This window comes from Lissotriton helveticus, chromosome 11 (genome assembly GCF_964261635.1).
Source record: "Lissotriton helveticus chromosome 11, aLisHel1.1, whole genome shotgun sequence".
In the NCBI taxonomy this organism is placed as follows: Eukaryota; Metazoa; Chordata; class Amphibia; order Caudata; family Salamandridae; genus Lissotriton; species Lissotriton helveticus.
Window position 1 is genome coordinate 61,078,449 of NC_136072.1, and position 19,796 is coordinate 61,098,244.

Genomic DNA, 19,796 nt, shown 5'->3' on the forward strand with positions numbered 1-19,796 from the left:
CTGCCTTTTAAAAAAAAAATAATTTGAATTTTTTTGGGAGGGGGCCCCGTGGCCCCCCTCTCGGGCCACTTCTGGCCCCGGAGACCCCATTCCCTTATCCCTCCTCGTCGGGGGCTGTGGGGGGTCTCCAAGCCCCCCACGGTCCCTGCCGGCTTCCTGCATCCTGAGGGAGCCAGCATTGCTTTTTGGCATGGGGAGCAGCTAACATGCTGCTCAACATTCAGAAAAGCAATAGTCTTTGGTTTTTGGAAGGGAGAGCAGGTTTCCTGCTCTCTCTTCCAAAAACCAAAGAAATTTGCTATCGTAGGGTGGGAGCTGCGAGGATCCCGCCCTACCATAGCAAACAGCAGTGTCCCGGGGTGGGCACCCCAGGACACTGCAGGAGCCCGCCCTGGGGGGTGGCGGTCCCTAGGGCCATCAAGGGCTCCAGGAGGGGGGCCGCGTGGCCTGCCTCCCAACAACTGTAAAGCCCCGGGGGTGGTGGTGGTGGGGGGGTCCATCACAGACCCCCCTATTTTAAATATTAGTGCCCCGGGGAGGTGGTGGTCCCCGGGGCATGTGGGGGGGCTTGAGCCCCCCCACACAGATTTTTTAATTTTTAATTTTATGCAAAGCCCCTGGGGGTTGTGGTCCCTGGGGCTGGGGGGCCTTAGAGGCCCCCCATCGTTAATATCAAAGCCCCGGGGTGGCGGTCCCCGGGGCTGTGGGGGGGCTGTATGCCCCCCACTATCATAAATACTTTGCCCCGGGGGGTGGTGGTCCCCAGGGCAGTGTAGGGGGATTAGGACCCCCCACACTTATTTTTTCATTATGCCCCCTGGATTTGATCCCCCCAGGGGCTAATTTTCAAAAAAGCAGACAGTTTTTTTTTTCACGGGGTACGCATACCTACGCGTATCCCGCGATTTAAAAAAAATCCTTGTGCGACCCCCTGAGCAGGCCTAGGGGGTCACAAGATGGCTGCCAACGCTTCCTGGTTTGGAGTGTTGACAGACAGTTGACATCCAATCAGCATGCAGCTCGTGCTCGGGAAGGTACGCATACTGTACAGAGTACGGTACTTCACATATAGATATACTTATGATTTTACTTCTCGTGAACTACTGAACGGATTTACACCATTCAACAGAAAGCGTGATCTGCGAATAAAACTCTACCTTTTTGCCACATTTGGTGTAATTCCGTTCAGCCGTTCGGGCTGTAGCCCTGGCTAAAGGTCCTATGGAAAATTGCCTGGGGAAAACACGTTTTGGGACCCCCCTTTTTTCTCGGCCCCCACTTGACGAATCACCCCCAAACTTTCAGGGAAGGAGCGGAGCAGGCCATTTTCTTGGAGAAATTTGCAAAGATTCGTCCACCAGCGCCAAAGTTATTCCAAATAGAAGCTGCGGATTTCCTATGGAAACTAGGTCCTAACTATAACTACCTACTGGCGACCGCCAGTAGGTAATATATATATATATATATCTATATACATATATATAGATATATATATATATATATATATATAAAACACTCGAACTTTCTCAAACTTGTAAGAAAAGATGCAGCACTCAAGGAGTTTGAGGATTTCACGGGAATTTATTGTGGGGGAAAAAAGCACAGACGCGTTTCGGCGTGAGCCTTCATCAGCGTGTCACTCGTGACATGAAAACAGCAAGTTAATAAAGTTTCTTTGCAATCAATGACAGCGACATAGGACTGGACCCTCATGCACCACTGTGGGCGCCATCTTGGAATGATGGTATATCCATTAAGAGGGTATATTATTTATGAAATGTCACTTGATTATGACGTTTTATATATATATATATATATATATATATATATATATATATATATATATGTATATATATATATATATATATATCTATCTATACTACTACTACTATTATAAAGGAAGAACTATGAGGCTTTGAGGCGGGTAAACTCGGAAACCACAGCGCCAATCCACACACCCGATACATCGTTGGAATCCTCAGGGTGTGCAGATGGACATAGGCTATATATAGTTAAACAATACGTTATATTTAAAAAATTTACATTATAAAAAAAGTAGTCCCCCCGAAGTAGCGCCGGCCGCGACCTGCGTGCTGACATCAGGAGCACAGGTAGGAGCGGCGTCCAGGAGCGGCGGACATGGCACGGGGAGGAGCGGTGGCGAGCGGCAAGGAGCGGTGGACTGAGGAGCGGCGGCTGAGGTAAGGCAGCGGGGGTCGGGGCAGGCGGGGGACGGGGTGATGTAAGGCTCCAAACTACCACGATCACGCTCATAACGTAAGGCTCCAAACTACCATGATCACACTCATAACAGCTCAGGAAGTTCAACTGCAGTGCACCAGCGTTTCAGCTTTCAGGGTCATTAGGTTGACACGTGGGCATTATGTTACCATGCTGGAATCTCGGCACGCCGAGCTCCGTCAAGGATAAATCCCACTCAAAGAGACCCCACAGGCGAAAGTGATCTGTCAACCTCGGAGCCGTGTTTAAATGTGCCCTCTTTTCGTGGTACTTTTCATGTGGACGGGGAAAGCAAACAGCCCGAAGCACACTGATGTGACTATCATATGTCGCCTTTTTAAGGCTCCGGGGGACAATGTCCGTGCAGGCGGGTGTCAGGGCAGGCGGGGGACGGGGCGGGCGGGGACAGGGAAAACAAGCAGCCCGAAGGAAAGCCAGGAAATCTTGTTCGGTTTATCCCCACTCTAAACACATGGAAATGGTAATTTCCAGGCGAAGGCTGGAGTAATAGCTGTAATACAGTGAGACGGTTTTACATTATAGTGCACTGCTGTGACTATCATATGTCGCCATTTTAAGGCTCCGGGGGACAATGTCGGGGCATGCGAGGGTCGGGGCAGGCGGGGCACGAGGCGGGCGGGCGGGCGGGCGGGCCGGGGGCCCTAAATGCTGGACAATGTCGGGGCAGGCAGGGGTCAGGGTAGCCTGACGGGCTGCTAGTATATATATATATAGATAGATAGATAGATAGATAGATAGATAGATAGATAGATAGATAGATAGATAGATATAGATACTTTTCTTCCACTGAAGACACAAAGGTTACAGCGAAGTTATAGTTAGGTTCAGAATTTACACTCCCAAAACCATAGAAATCCAGCAGTAATGGTTATAGTTAACCCAAGTAACTACAACTTGTGCCCTAAGGTGACTATAATTCTTGTTCCCACCATGTATAGTTTTGTCATCAATAGTTTCACTGAAAATGTTGCAGTGAAATTATCAATGATGTCATAGAAGATGTCATGAGTGATGTAATTAGCAGTGAATGACGAGGGCATGAATTATAGTTACCTTAGGGCACAAGTTACAGCTGGGATAACGATAACTATAACTGCTGCATTTCTATGTGGGTATAAAATCAGAACCTAACTATAACGTCCCTCTAATCTTTGTTTTTTTCAGCAAATGCCTACTTTTTTAAATGCTATTTACTAACAATAACATCCCTATACCCTTTGTTTTTTTTGTGAATTTCACTATTTTTATTTATATAAATTGCACTGCGACTTGACCCATAAGTTCAGTTTGCTAATATACATTTTCACAAGCTTATAAATACATTTTATTCACACATTCATTCTTATTATATATTTAAATTTTTTTTAAATTAAGTTAAGGTAACTCATGTAGTCTTTCTATAAATGCAATGCACCAAGTCTTTCTTTTTTTTTAATTCATTTTATGGATCAGTTGTAAACCCTCAGACAAATAAGGGGTCTGCCAGTTATATTGCACACATTCAATACCAAAACAGCAGCACATTTAATACAAACCTATGCTACTGCAATTTATATAAGTGTGTAACTGACTGTGTGTGGGTGTGTGAGTAGCTGTGTGAGTTACTGTGTGGGTGTGTGAGTGGCTATATGGGCGTATGGGTGGATGTGTATGGCTATGTGGGCAGGTCAGTGGCTGTGGGAGTGGCTTTGCGAGTAGGTGTGTGAGTGGCTGTATGGGTGTATGAGTAGGAGTGTGAGTGACTATATGGGTGTGCAAGTGGGTGTTACAATGGTTGTATGGGTGTGTTAATATGTAAGTGGATGTGTGAGTGACTGTATGGGGCTGTGGTGTGTGAGTGGTTTGTGAGCCTGTGATTGGGTATGTGAGTGAGTGGCTGTATACGTATATAATTGGGTATGTGAGTGGTTGTGTGGGTATGTGAGTGAATGTGTGAGTGAGTTTGTGGGTCTGTGGTGGGTGTATGTGTTTTTTTAAATAGGGGTCTGGATCCGCAGATCCACTGAGTCCACGAGGGTGCACTCAGTAAAACATTTTTGGACAATTTCTTATCCATGGGGTGCGACTCACATTCTCATCGGATCAGAGTACCCTGATGCCTTCTATCACTTTTACATTTCATTTTTTCCCCAGGAATCGTGTCCCAATGTTCAAAATGTTGGCCTCAACTTTTCCCTCAGGTTGTGGTCAGCCAATCACGACATTGCTGTTGGCACGTGGTTCTGCAGGAGATCCCCATCTCTAGATATACATAAATATTTTAACTTTAATAACTCCGAAACTACTAAACAGATTTACACCAAATTACAAGCACTCTTTCTGGACCAAGATCTAGCTTCCTATCCAATTTGATGTAAATCTATTTAGCAGTACTTACACAAATGAAAAAACGGTGAGGGTACACAAGTGGGCACAGACAAAAACCAAATTCATACAATTAGTGCTCGTCAATATATTTTCCAGATGATGTCAGCTCAATACCTCAAATGGATCCACCGAAATGATCCAGTAAAGTCCAAACTTGAATTCAAAAGAAATTGAGGGAGCGACTACGTTCAAGTGAAATTACAAGGTTCACAAATGTGAATTCCAACAAATGTTCTTTATTCAGTCTTGTTCAACAGAGATGATAGTAATCAGTCATTGATTAAAGATCTATTTAGCAGTACAGGCTGCAGTTGTGTCTAAAATCCCCATAATTACATGGGGAAAACCCATTTTGGGACCCCTAAACTTTCCATATATATATCTTGTAAATAAAACCCATAAACACAGAACACTGCCAAAGTGGGGTCAAAACAAGGTGGCTGCCTTTTACTTTTGTAAGGGTAGTCATTTACCAATCATATATTGCATTTTCATTGGCATGCACTGCCGGATACCGCGAAATTACTTCAATAGACTGTGGCCCAATGTATCACTATGTTTTTCTCCCTTCTTACCGCAAAACTGTCACCATCAATGAATCAATCATTCAATCATGGCATTTATAAAGTGAACTACTCACCCGTTGGGTCTCAAGGCGCTTGGTGGTGAGGAATGCTGGCACTGCTTGAAAAGCCAGGTCTCGAGGAGTCTTCTGAAGGTCAGCAGGTCTTGGGTCTGCCGTAGGTGGATGGGGAGGGTGTTCCAGGTCTTGGCGGCGAGGTGGGAGAACAATCTGCTGCCGGAGGTCGCTCTTCGGATGTGGGGGACTGTGGCGAGGGTGAGATTGGCAGAGCGGAGCTGGTGGGTGGGGGTGTAGAAGCTGAGTCGTCTGTTTAGGTACGCTGGTCTGGTGTTGTGGAGTGCCTTGTGTGCTTGGGTAAGGAAGTTAAAGGTTATCCTCTTGTTGACAGGGAGCCAGTGCAGGTCTCTCAGGTGGGGTGTGATGTGGTTGCAGCGAGGGATGTCAAGGATCAGGCGTGCAGAGGCGTTCTGGATGCATTGCAGCAATTTCATGAGTTTGGCCGAGGCTCCTGCATAGAGGGCGTTTCCGCAGTCCAATCTGACGAGGGCCTGGGTGACCGTTCATCTCGTTTTGGTGGGGATCCACTTGTAGATCTTGCAGAGCATGCAGAGGGGGGTTGAAGCAGGAGGAAGAGATGGCCTTGACCTGCTTAGTCATGGAGAGAGTGGAGTCGAGGATGACCCCTAAGTTGCGTGCATTATCAGCAGGTGTTAGAGCTGTTCCCAGTATGATCGGCTACTAGGAGTCGTCCAAGGCCGAGGGGGTGGATCCGAGGATGAGGACCACCATCTTGTCTGAGTTCAGCTTTAGCCGGCTGTTCCTCATCCATTCGACGACGGCCTTCATTCCTTCGTGGAGGTTGGTTGTGGCGGTGTGGGGGTCCTTGGTGAGGGAGAGGATCAGCTGGGTGTCATCGGCGTAGGAGATGATGTTGAGGTTGTGTAGTCCGGCGTCATGGACGAGTGGTGCCATGTAGACGTTAAACAGCATTGGGCAGAGGGATGAGCCCTGAGGAATGCTGCAGATGATCTCGGTGGCTTCGGAGCAGAAGGGGGGAGGCAGATGCTCTGTTTTCCCCGTTCACCTGCTAACTCTCAGGTGAAACTCAAAGTCCCCGAGAGCAAAAAGCACAGGAAGGGGAGGAGACCTATCTCCTAGTGCATATAACGCTACATCATATACCACAGCATGGGAAGCACCCGGGCAAATCCCGGGCCAAGGGCAGGCCTGTCATTGCCAGGTAGAGGCAGGGAAGGCCATCCCCTTTTCATCTTAAACCCTAGAAAATGCAAGCTAGAAAGCTCTGAAAGGGATTCCTTATTTTATTTGTTAACTGATTAGCGGCACAAGCTCAGAGCTGTCTAAACACCCTAGAAATATGTTGTTTATAAAAACATTTAAGGACAACTGCAAGAACAGTCTAGCATCTGGGTTCTAGCAGCTGGACATAAGTACTTTAATGCAAAATGGGCAAAAGACAGTTAACTGAAGTACCCCGTGGGAAACCACAGTTCCAACCAGCTAATGCAATAACACATTATTTAACCAACGCCAGGGGCCTGATTGAAAACAAAATATGTAACATGGAGGAAAGGCTTGCGCCAACTGAACAGATTGTTAACAGAGTGCTTTTAAATGTTGTGGCACAAGTTGAGGAGATAAACACTATTGAGACTGTTGAAAAAGGAAAATCTGGGGAAAAGCCACAAAATTTAAGGAACATCCCTGTGTATTTAACAAATAGCTAGATCTAGTTGAATATTCTAACTCCCAAGAAACAAAATGGCCACTCACAAAGAAAAGGAAACTGCCTGGGGATTTGAGCACAGTAACCTGTATAAATCATAAGAAAGCCCCTAGTACCTGAAGGAAACATAGCAACCAAAAAAACAAAGACACCAAATTAAAAGATACTAATGACACCGGTAACCCTGAGGGACTTCTAAAAAAATTGTATGCCAAACTAGAGAACGTTGAGCGGAGGATTATAGCCGAGCTCGCTGAAATTAAGGCTAGATTGAGTGCAATGGAAAATGCCCCCTATGAATCTAGCGAGAAAGCCAGCGAAGGCTACCGAAAGGGGTGTCCCACCAAATGTTCAACAACCCTTGGGTATACCATGCTCTGTGGAAATACAATATCTCAGATTAAACATCCCGCTGCACCAACAGTGCCAACATCAGAGATGATGTGAGATAGGGAGGCCGGCGTTGGCACCAGAGTATAAATACATCAAGGGCATGGCACTCCACTTCAGAGATATTACATTTGCCTTCAGAGGCAACACCTTACATTATTGTCCTCAAAGGAGCTCCCAAATTAACATCTCAAGCTTGAGAATCCTATACAGAGTTAAGAAATAAAGTGGTGCACTATATGGCTAGCTTTAATTTAAATATCAGTCTCCTCTTTGAAGAAATTATGATGGTCAGATGTGTGATATGGGTGGGACCTACTGAAAAAATGTGGTACCGGAGATTGTATGGTTATTAATTTATGACACCCAGGGGTGGTAAGATCCTCCCTGAAGAAGATTCAGTCCAGACAACAAAATATGATTAACGGAGAAGAACGAGTTGTTGCTGCCCTGCTAGACTTCTTTTTTAAACCTCAATAAAGGTGCTGATAAGGAAACAGCGATCGGTCAGAAAGATCTGATCCGAATGCGGAAGTCATTACATGCCCGATCCCTGACTGGCGTAATACCACGGATTTAATCTGGATCCCGACCTAGATGTTTGCAGGTCCGGTTCACTTGGACTCCTTAATTCGACCATACTACTAATACAACTAAGACGCTTTCCATCTGGAGACTCCTTTTTCTACTCGGTCCAGACCCCTTTGAGGAAGACTCAACAACTGCAGAAGATCGGATCTTTCTGACCGATCGCTGTTTTCTTATCAGCACCTTTATTGAGGCAACCATGTCCTGAGGATGGTCCCGAACAATTGAGGACCGGAACGTCGTCGACCCCGCAGCGCAATTGCAGGCGCATCTTTTACTGTGGCTCTGTTTAAATTGCGATTATAAGTGTAAAGTCACTCCAACTTTGTCACGCACTGAGTCACCCACTGTATATATTGTTCACTTCACGCACCTGCGCCGTTCACGCTGTTCACTATACCACTTGTGTCGCCACTGACTACTTGTACATATTTGAGCACCAAGTTTATATCTGGTTGTCAATTGAATTTTTTCTCGCTGTGCTGCCCCAATTGTATATATATGACCTTGTCCTCCATTTTTTGTGAATTACAAGAATAATTTCAATAACCATTTGATTTGAATAATTGTCTCCTTTACTCATGTACGTGTAATGCCTTGTGCATACAAAAGTATTTGTCTTTTGAATATCACCTGTTGGGATATTGTATTTTGTTATCACCCCTGAAGGAAGCACACTCAGTGTAGTCTCGCCACTGAAGAAGGCATCCTGAGTGTAGCCTCACCCCTGTAGGAGGCATCTCAAGTATAGTCCCACCCATGAAGGAGGCATCCCAAGTGTAGTCTCATCCCTGAAGAAGGCATCCCGAGTGTAGCCTCACCCTTGAAGGAGGCATCCAGAATATAGATTTACCCCTGAAGGAGGCATCCCAAGTGTAGCACCCCTGAAGGAGGCATTCCAAATATAGCCTCACCCCTGAAGGAGGCATTCTGAGTATAGCCTCACCCTTGAAGGAGGCATCCCAAGTGTAGTCTCATCCTTGAAGGAGGCATCCCGAGTGTAGAATCACCCCTAAAGGAGGAATCCCAAGTGTAGCCTCACCCTTGAAGGGGGCATCCCAAATGTAGCCTCGCCCCTGAAGGTGGCATTATGAGTGTAGCCTCACCCCTGAAGCAGGCATTCTGAGAGTAGCCATAACACAAAGAACAGGAGGAGAGGGTCCAAGGGAGACAGTTTAAAGACCTGCGAGAAGAGATTCCGCCAACATTATAATCATAACACAAAACTTCTCAGGTCTATGCTAGCATGAAACCACTTTGGGAAGAAAGAAAAGAGTGGATCTGCGTCTCACAATAAAACCCCAAAGGGGAGCAATCCCATTTAGGACGAATGCCCTCAACCACCATAGGTGGCATGCTTCAGCTTATGGGCTTCTCCTCCCAATTGGAAAAGCTAGTCCCACTGAGGGCTACAACTCCCTCACTGTGAGGCAGGAGCTCTGAGATGTTTTTACAGTGTCCTAAGGTGTTGAGGATGCTAAAATCCCATATGTGAGTAATAGGTGTCGTGAGGGTGCAGCACGAAATGTGAGTGAAGATGTAAAAGTGAGTTTAAAACTACCTAGTCGGGACAAAAAGACTCTTTATTGACTTGTCCGAACTGGCAAGGTTAAACAGCAGTGCAAAGTAGTGTAGATTCAAACTGCTAAGATGTATAAAACGGTCTACATGTTTCAGCCTATGTGATGTATATTAGTATCCATGCTTTCATCAGGACCAGAACTAATAAACAAAGCTGCTGCTGTGCGTGTGAAAGAAAAAGTTTCACAGAGTGATACAAAACCAGTAATCCTGTGTATAGTTCGGTATGACTGGAACTTATCTGTAAACGTGAGACACAAAAAATTGCAACGAGTCAAAACAATACATTATTCCCAAAACGGTACATGCTTATGTTGACGGTTTGTTAACATATCTTTATTGAGTCCACAAAGGTACTCTCATACTATCTACTCACCCAAATTTGTGGGTTTGAGCTACCCCACCTCAACCTGGTTACAACTCAGGGAAGGGGGCCCTCTCTGTAAAAACAAAATCATGTGTCACACATCTGTGGTATGCAATGTGGACACTTGTCTAGTGAAAGGAAGGATGTGCTGGTGGTGTACCTAATGGTTATAGACACAGTGGGAGACGGAGGCATAGAAGATTAGCAGTCAATTTTATAACTAGCGCAATCAGGAAAAACAAGGAGAAAAAAATATGTGTCTCCTTGTTACGCCCTCGTCTGGGAGGCGTAGCAATTTTGCACAATCCCAGGTTTATAAAAAATTGTAAATCTGGGATTGCGTGAAATCCATGGGCAGGTGCATGGAAACGCCCTTGTTTCACCCATGGAATGCCTTCCAAAATGAAATGTAAAGCAATGCAGCACGAGCTGATGCATTGAGTTAAATATTTCTTTACAAAGCCATGCAAGGCAAATTGCCCCTTGCCTGGGTTTGTTCATATCTACTAGCATTTAGCCACATGGATGCACCATAAAAGTGTTGCAACCATGACTCAAAATGTTAGTAAATCTGGCCCATAGTTTTAAGTAGGCTTTTGTGGGAAAATCATAGTAAACTATACTGTTAACAGGTTAGCAACCCCTAGAGGGCCAAGCGAAAGAAGCCAAGGCATAGGTTTTGGTGCTGCCCCAGGTTTACATGATTTTGCAGATCTGGGGCAGCGTTGAAATCTATGGGTGTTGCATGGGAGCATCCACCGCAATGCCCATGGAACACATCCTTGATACAGAGTAAAGCAATACAGCACAATGCCTTACTCTATATATATGAGGCTATCCTGGGTGGATTTGCATTGTCTCATTGATATAAGTGAGAGGCCTGAGCCACTGGGTCGTCAAAAACAATTCAATTGGCTGAAAATCTGGCCCATAGTTTTAAGTAGGCTTTTGCAGGAAAATCTTAGTAAACCATACTGTTAACAGGATCGTAACCCTGAGAGGGTCAAGTGAAAGAAGCCAATACACAAAGAGCGTCATTTACAAGTTTTTGGCACAGGGCAGCGCAGCAAGTCGATTTAATGCACTGCCCTACATCAAAAGGAAAGGGCAGGAAAGTGCCGTATTCATGATAAGGATTTGCATATGGCTGGGTCCAAACTGGGGTGGTGTGGTGAGCAAAAGCACAAAGGATTAAACCTAGATCCTTGTGACTGGGGGTGAATATTTGCATTGTCCAGCATTCTGCCCATCAATTCTTTCTTTTGTGAATTTATGATATACAGTCCATTCCTGTCCTTTTCCACAGTGCTGGTGCAGTTTTGGCACCCTTGAGCCAGTGCAGACACCCTTGCACCATGGTGTAAAGGTGTCTGTGTTTTTAGCAGGGCTGTTTTTGTTCACGAAGGGGAACGTTCCTGCACAAAAAAACAATCCCACAAGGCATTTTCCTCATTCCATGTGTGCTGTAGAATGCTGCACACATGGAAAGAGGAAAAAACGAGGAGAAATTAAAACATTTCTCCTTGTTACGCTAGCTAGTAAGGTTTTGGCGTGATTTTATAGATCTGCGACAGCGTCGAAATCCATGGGTGTTGTATGTGAGCATCCAACGCAATGCCCATGGAACGCATCCTTGATACAGAGTAAAGCAGCGCAACGCTTTGCCTTACTCCATGTCCACAATCCTATCCAGGATGGGTTTGCATTGTCTCTTAGATCTGATTGAGAGTTCTGAGCCACTGGATCATCAAAAACAATAATGCTCAGGTGGCACAGGCCTCTTGTAAATAAGACTCAAAATCTGGATGCGGAGAACTTTGTAGCCTCTCTGTATTGAAACCTGAGGTCTGGATTCATTGCACTGTAGTTTCACAACTCTGAGCTTCTATTTACCCATAAGCCCCACACCCAAGGCCCTGCCTGCCATATTACCTGGAAAATTATGCATCATGAGCAGTAGTAAGAGAAGTGACCCAGCTCTCCTCTTCTTCCACCTGCAGGACACCGTGTGTGTTTGGGGGAGACGCTGGCCAGGATCGAACTGTTCATCTTCTTCACAAGCCTCCTCCGGGCCTTCACCTTCCGGCTCCCCGAGGGAGTGAAGCATGTCAACATGGATGTCATCTTGGGGGCTACAATACAGCCACACCCTTTTCGTATGTGTGCTGTACCCCGCTAGATAGAGGTTGCCCCTGGACAGAAGAAAGAACTATGATTCAGAAATATTTTACAGTACTATTACCCACTTGACGCAGTCTTCTACCCACCTATAATAGCTCATTGGATTAAAATGAAAGTAACTTATGCATTCATATTGGTGGTTGCATTTTGTCATAGTCATCTAATGGAATTATTAATGTTTGGTGTACTGTTTTAAAATAGATGGCTTCATTTGCATTTTATATTTTGCCTTGATCTACCTTAAATTACAACTAGGCAAAATATACTGGCAAAGTATCAGAGAATGTCTCCAAATCTTGTCGAGCAGCAAACCCTTACAGCTTGTGCACACTATGACTGCTATTCTTCTGCTATTTTGCCCTTGTTTTGTAGTTCTTACCCTGAAAGGTGATATAGGGAATAGGGCGGGATACAGCAGTCTCAATAGAGGTCTTTGTTCTGTAAGCAACCCACCATCAGGAAGACTCTTACTGTGGCATATTGCCAACCGGTAATGCAGTTATCAGGGGTAGCTATAGTTAGTGCAAAATGTGCAAGCCCAAAGGTTGGTGGTTTGCCTGAAAAAAAAGAAAACACACGCTGGGCAATCCCAGTGTACAATAAAAAAAGCCCTTTTTGATGGCCACTAAGTATTCATATGTATGAGCGAGCTTGGGTTGGCGCATGACCTCAGGGACAGAGTTTAAGGGCAGATTGACTGAAACAAAATTACAAATTAAGAGAAAGTCATATATGGTCTGTGAGATTTGCAAGAAGTCTTCAACACAATTTGAGGAGCATTCATAGACAAGCTAAGGTTTTACCCTGGGAAAGATGATGACAAGCCTTGGGCTGATAAGGATGACCCTTCTGTAGATGAAAGAAATAATGAGAGATGGACTCTGGTCAGAATAAGAAAATTGACATCGCATAATATTTAAATCACTGCTTCGCAGAGTTTCGATTGACAAAGTAGCCTTGGCCAAACTTGATGCAGTGTTTTTTGTTTTATGTACATATACTTCTTTGTGTGACTTGAACTGACTTTTAATAAAATACTGAAATATATTCATCCCATTTTTTGTCATTGTTATGATCACAAAGAGCAAAGCAGCTTCACAATGACCAGTGTTGAAAACAGAGGAAATGTATTGTAGCCAGGGGTGCGTGTGTCTGCTGTTGATGGGACAAAATGAGAGGAGTCTCTGTGACCCATGTTCTACCCATTATAAATTTAATTAAGAGTGGTTAGACTCACAAAAAAGAGTGGCAGATTGTCCTAAGGGATACATAAGTAGGTATTCTTCAGAGGTAGCTATATGTGAAACAACATAAAACAAAATGTAAATAAACTACGAACAATAGGGAGCAGTGGCGACCAGTAATTTTAAAAGGATGAGTGGTGGATGGGACAAACACGCACACAAACATACTCACCCATTACCAAATATTCAAACATACACGCACACACCAAACATTAATTAAAAAAAATACTTACCTGCAGCTCTGCTTCAGATTTCCCAAGAGGGTTAGGACTGCTGCCTTCCCTCATTGGTTGACCTTAGGTCAACCACTGTGGGAAATCAGCAGTCCCAGCTTGGTCTCAGGGTGGGATGGGTTAGTGAGACTGCTGACCCCACCCTAACTCTGTGGCGAGGTTTCCCTGATTGACACTCAGGTCTGAGCACTGTAAGGCTTAAAACTGAAGCTCCCAGGTCTGAGGCAATGAGTGTCGCTCCCCCTCGTCACGAGGGGGAGGGCCTTGATGACCTTTGTTGAGCTAAAGAAGCCCTGCCACCAGAAGTTGAGACATCCTTAGCCCAGCAAAGTTCAGTTCAGGTTGCGAGGAGCCTGCGCATTTAGTACACGTCTAGCTCCTGGCTTCCTGATCAAAAAATGAAGAATGTCAGTCAGGCTGACCTTTGCTCAGCCTGACTGACACTGTTCTTGAGGGGCAAAAGGGGAGGGAATGGACGGGCCGCGGCTGATAGGGAGAGATGAGGGAAAATGCTAAAAAGTTAAGGAGAAATATATAGGAAGGTGACTTAGGTCAGGACCCAATAAATAAAGAGAGAGTGGAGAGGTAGTGGAGAGAGGTGGGGAAGTAGGAGGGAGTCGATTAGGTTAGGCAATAATTTAAAATAATTTAAAAGCAAAGTCGGGGGGAAAGTGTTATTTCAGGTAAAAGGGTACATGTGAGGTGGATGTGCTCAAATGTCACATGGAGAGGTCTTTAAGGCGGATTTCGTCCTTCCCTTCTGTGTTGGCCAAAGGCATTGTCTTCCACAAGTGATGATCAACGTTTCTTTTAAACTGTCCCTCTCCTTTCTTTGTAACCCCCTTAGTTTCATTATATCACCAGTGCACCACAAACATGGTCATCTGCTGAACACCTGCACATCAATGGTGAATAGTATTTTTCACAAATGCATGGTCATTTGTGTAGCCTTACTAACCCTGTTTGGGGCGCTGAAGTGATTTCACATGGATAGCAGTCTAAGCCATATGGAGTTTCTGGTTAGAAGGGTGTTGTCTTTGCTTTGTGCCCATGAGGGAAGTGTTTACACGCTGTGCTTGATGACCATTGAGGTGTGGTTATCATGTTATGGCACTTGGTGCTTTGTGGTGTGAATTACAACAGGCACATTCCCCAGCAGCCTCTTTTAGGAAGAGCCCGAGCAAGAACAAGGGTAGATCAACCATGGGAAATGCAAACATGGCGCAGGTTGAACAATAGGAAACACATCCAGTCCACAATATATCAGACATCAAATAGTCCAAAGACCAATAGCTGTACTATCCAAAGGCCACTGCTTTAAATGAGCCGGTACTGTCCGGTACTGAGTACCAGCACTTTTTAATTTTGAGAGGCTGCGTACCTGCATTCCTCAAGAGTGATAAAATACATTTAATTAGAGAGTACCAGCTCTCTCAGAAACAAGCAGGTACTCTGGTACAGCTTACCTCCACTTCTATTTTTCCATTTCAAGCACCGCAAAGAACTCTCCTCTGTATCAGCAGGCCAGACTGACTTTGTCCAATTAAAAATAGAAATGATTGAATCATTTTGCAAAATTACAAAGACACATTTACTTTCATGAAAGAAATGGGATCATCAGCACTGAAGTAAGAGGGTTGCAGAAAAAAATCTACATTTGTACCTTTTAATTCTGAAACCTCTCCGAAGATCATTACTTTGGAAACTAAAGTACTGTCAGCTATGAGCCATTTGGAGAAGAAATGGCTTCTCAGAAATCTCTTATTCAGGGGGCCGTCCGACGCTCCGAAGAGGTTAAGTTCAAGTTAAAGTTGTAACCTGAGCGCCCCCTCCTTACAATTGATCAAAACAATCCTCTTACTATTGTTAAAAATGCCACTATCTGTCAAACATCCAGTACAAATAATGTTATTGTTATTTTAAAAATACAAATAGATCTTTAGAAATATATATTTTTTCAGTATTTTGTTAGATTTGAGACTCGACAAATAAAGCCATTGGATTCATTAGGGCTTAATTCCAGTTCTCTGTCACCTGGGCAATAACCTATTAATTGGGCATTCAATAATGTAAGTCACAAATAGCCACTTTAAGAAGAACCAAGAATAATAATTTTCATAGTTTGGCTCTCCATTGTTAAACATTTTGTTAGAACTACGTGCATAAATACATTTACAACTATCCCTGCATGTGTAAAAAAAAACGATTACCATTTGGGAACAGCGGCGGCCGGCACAGATCGGAAGTGGCAGGGTGGGAGGCTTTAGGTGGGAGGCGGGGTGGAGTGGGGGTAAGGGGATCAAAAATAACAAAAAAGACATACCTTATCGCTGCGTCTCCTTCTGCATCGGTAACAGAACCGGAAACACCCAGGCTCCCTGACCAATTACAAACTGCAATGCAGTGTTGTGAAGTGCTGTGATTGGTCTGAGCGCCGTGGTTCGGTGCTCAGCCAGGGAAAGGGACCCTGGGCATGTTCTCCACCCAGGCTGTAATGCAGCCTGGGTGGAGACCATGTAAAGAGCGCATGACTGTTTCGCCAGCCCAAGAGGGCCGACCAATCAGTCATTGCACACTCACAGAGGGCCCACCTCTCCCCCTCCCTGCTCTGAGAGCAGAGCAACACCTTCCCGCATGGATGCAGCAGCAGGAACAAATAAAACTTTGAGTTAATATAATTGTATTTTTCTTTTATTTCACGGCTAAAAAGCCTTAGCGGAGGAGAGGCAGCACAGACCATTGAAACTTGTTGTTGTGTGCAAAAGGTTGCTTTATTGAAACAGGTGCACATCACAAAATAACCTGGGCCTTTGCCTTAAAAAACTAAAACCTCACTATACAGCTTATCTAACATATGTTAAGCTACTCCTTCCCTAGAATCTCTATCCCCCTACGACTTAATACAGTAATAGTATACCCGCTCCAGAGCTATTGAACTGCAACTGTGACCTTAAAACTCCTCAACCCCTTTCCTAAAACTATTACCCCTACTCTTTTTTTATAACATGTTTTTATTAGTTTTCATAACCCAGTTGACATCAATACACAGAGCACGATTGATAACATATGTGTCTTCAATTAATCGGTAACAACTGCTGTCACATTACACAGTAGCAAGATAGCGTCACAGTAAGGATGAAAAAAGTAGTATAATGCACTCTGGAACTATTACAGTCTGCTTGATTCACTAGTCTGAGTGCAAGCGATTACCATGTAGGATATACAGCTGTCATATTCTTTTAAATCAATACTCATAGAACTTATTATTTTTTGGGCCTACCACGTACAACATATATTCACTCATTAGCCACACTGTCGCCTTTTTTCACCACTAAATTTCATGCATATATACCCCAAAAACGTTTTGGACGACTTTTGGGGGCATCAGCTCATTATAAACATCTGACTGCTTATTACAGTAGAGCATATCCCTCTCCCATTCTGTCGCAGTAGGTATAGGCCCGCGCATCCAGCGCATCGCAATTCTGCACCTCTCATGGCGTCATGAACGGAATGCGCACCAAAGATGGACACATTGATTCCTGCTGCAGCTAAGAGCCACCAGGCCAGCGTCGCTAAAGAGACCAGACCAAAGGGCTTCTGGGGAGAAATAAGCAACTGCTCAGCATTATCCCTGAAAACTTCATGAGTAAAAGCTTCATAGGCCTTAATACGTTTAACCGCACACAATTTCTGATTGTCAGGGAAAGCTGGGTAACTTACACAATGGGAATTCATCTTAGTATGACACTCTACCTGCTATATCGAGGGCCTTGACATCAGATGCTCGTCAACAGGAAATAAGACACAGAAGTGGGGCTAATTTAGCCGCTAACTGATTCCTTGTGAGTTCCTCATTTACATGCCTTGTCTGTAAAAAAAGAAGGATCACATCAGCATCCCACATAGACATAATACTTTGATTTGGGGAAATAAACCATCCTAAAACCCCATAGAGCTAGCATACAGATGTTCTCCCACCGGTTTACCTGCTAAATTTGGGTGACTCGCTGAGATGGCGGAACAGGAATTGTTATTCGACCTGTAGGCCAAGCTCTGTGCAGCAAGATGAAATTAAATTAAATTTAAAAAGCCTTTATTAAGCGCTTAGCTACCCAGCGTTAAGAACTGTAGACACCCCAACCACATCAGAGAAGAGCCAAGGTTTTAGAAGTTTACAAAGTGCCAAATGATTGGATTACCTGCGTAATGGGAGTGGAAGAGTATTCCACTTCCTGGTGACATTTTAGGAGAACAGGCAGCCCCCACTTCTAGTCTAGTTGATCCTGGGAACTACTGCAAGATGCAGGTCGTCCGAACGCAGGCGTCTGTTCGCAATGGTAAGGCAGGACAACGGAGCGGTTGATGGATGGTCCTTTCCCTGCTATAATCTTGTGGACGATACACATAGCCTTAAAATAAACTCTCTCCTGGATAGGGAGCCAATGAAGAGATTTCAGGGATTGTTTCGCAGATTGACGATTCGAGATCCCAAGAAGCATCCATGCTTCACAATTTTGCACAGTCTGGAGTTTTGAGATGGTAGCACATGGGGCACCTAAATAAAGAACATTCCCGTAGTCCAGGTGAGAAAGAATGAGCACCTGGACCATAAGCCTTCTTGCAAGGAGGGGAAGAAGAGTGATGACTTTCAAAAGCATCCTTAGGATGCCGCAGCAGGAAGCTGCCACATTCCATGTCTGTACCTTAAAGCTCAGATCTCGATCAAGCCAGATACCTAGACTTTTTATCTGGTGCTTGGGAGCAAGAACGGAGAACTGGCAGGCTGGCCACATTACTTCTCCTTTAAAAATGGAAGGATTCCCCAGAAGCATCATCTCTGTCTTTTCCGCATTCAATTTCAAATATGAGTGATTCATCCACTTGGCTACCTTCTCCAGACAAGGTCGAAGGCCAAGAGAGAAATTGTCAGAATGATTCAGTGCCACAACCAGTTGAGTGTTGTCAGCATAGGTCACTAAGTGAACCCCAAACGGACGCACAATCTACACTAGCGGGCTCATATTAACATTGATTAGGGTGGGACTTAGGGACGATCCCTGTGGAACCCCGCAGCGGGGAGGCATCCATTTTGGGGTCGCATCACCTTCGAAAACTTGGAAGAATCTGTCTTCCAAGAATGATTGCAGCCATACTAAGGCTTTCCTAGTCACCCCCAAATTTCTGAGTCTGTGGCCCATGATTTGGTGATTAACCGTGTTGAAGGCTGCACTGAGATCCAAAAGGATACTAGCAGTGGTGCCTCTGGCATCCAGAATTTTCTTGGACTCTTCGGCAACCGCTAGAAGGGCAGGTTCTTTTCCCTGTAGAGGTCGAAAGCCAGTCTGTGAAGAATGGAGAAGATTGTGGGACTCCAAGAAAGCAGAAAGTACTGAATTAACATTCTTTTTACTGATCCCTGGGAGAAGCCAGATTGAACAATAGTTTCCCAGGAGATCAGGATCAAGACTAGGCTCCTTTAACCCCTTCGCTGCGGCGGCAATTCCGCCGCAGCGCTAGTGGGGAGGGGGGGTCGCGCAGCGCCCACATGCTCGTGACGGAACCGCTCCATCACGAGCCTCGGGTGGGCTGTGCTTGTGACGGAGCGGTTCCGTCACGGCCCCGCCGACTCATTAGAACGCACCGCCCAGGCGCGCCGAGCGGGCCTTGACGGAACTGCTCCGTCACCAGCACAGCCCACCCGAGGCTCGTGACTGAGCGGTTCCGTCACGAGCATGGGAGGGGTTAACAATGCCTTTACCATTGCACTTTTCCATGGGGGGGGGGACTACTCCAGTAGAAATGGAGGCATTAATCAACTCCAATACATTAGGGGTGACAGTTCCGTATGCTCGTTTTAAAATATTAGGTGGAGCTGTGTCTCTAGGCGACCCAAACTTCACGAGCGCCAAGATGGTTTTAAATGACTCTAGGTCCATCAAGGGAATTGCCTCCAAATAGTGTTCCCTGCTCTGAGGGCTGATATCCAATGTTTGATGATTGCTATGGCCATCTACAAGGGGGAATGACATATAGATGGCATGAATTTTTTTTCATAAAAGAAATCTGCCAGATTGTTACATCGTAAGCCGGTAGCGCCAGATGTAACTGGAGACAGGGGGGCTCTAAGCAGTTTTTTAACAATGCAAAAGATTTTGCAAGGGGAATTAGCTGCCAAGGAATTTTTTCTTCATAATACAAGGCCTGGGACAGTTTGATTTCAGCTTTATACATTTTAATGACCTCCCTATAT

The 19,796-nt window shown here is 45.0% G+C and overlaps 1 protein-coding gene across 1 annotated transcript in view; it reads left to right on the forward strand.

The window, feature by feature from the left end:
• Window positions 1-13,113, forward strand: part of LOC144791457 (cytochrome P450 2J2-like) — a 131,470-nt gene extending 118,357 nt beyond the window's left edge. The window contains exon 9 of the mRNA XM_078666135.1: window positions 11,886-13,113. Coding sequence (XP_078522261.1) covers window positions 11,886-12,064 — 179 coding nt within the window. The 3' untranslated portion in view covers window positions 12,065-13,113. The remainder of the gene's footprint in view (window positions 1-11,885) is intronic.
• Window positions 13,114-19,796: the final 6,683 nt, after the last annotated feature.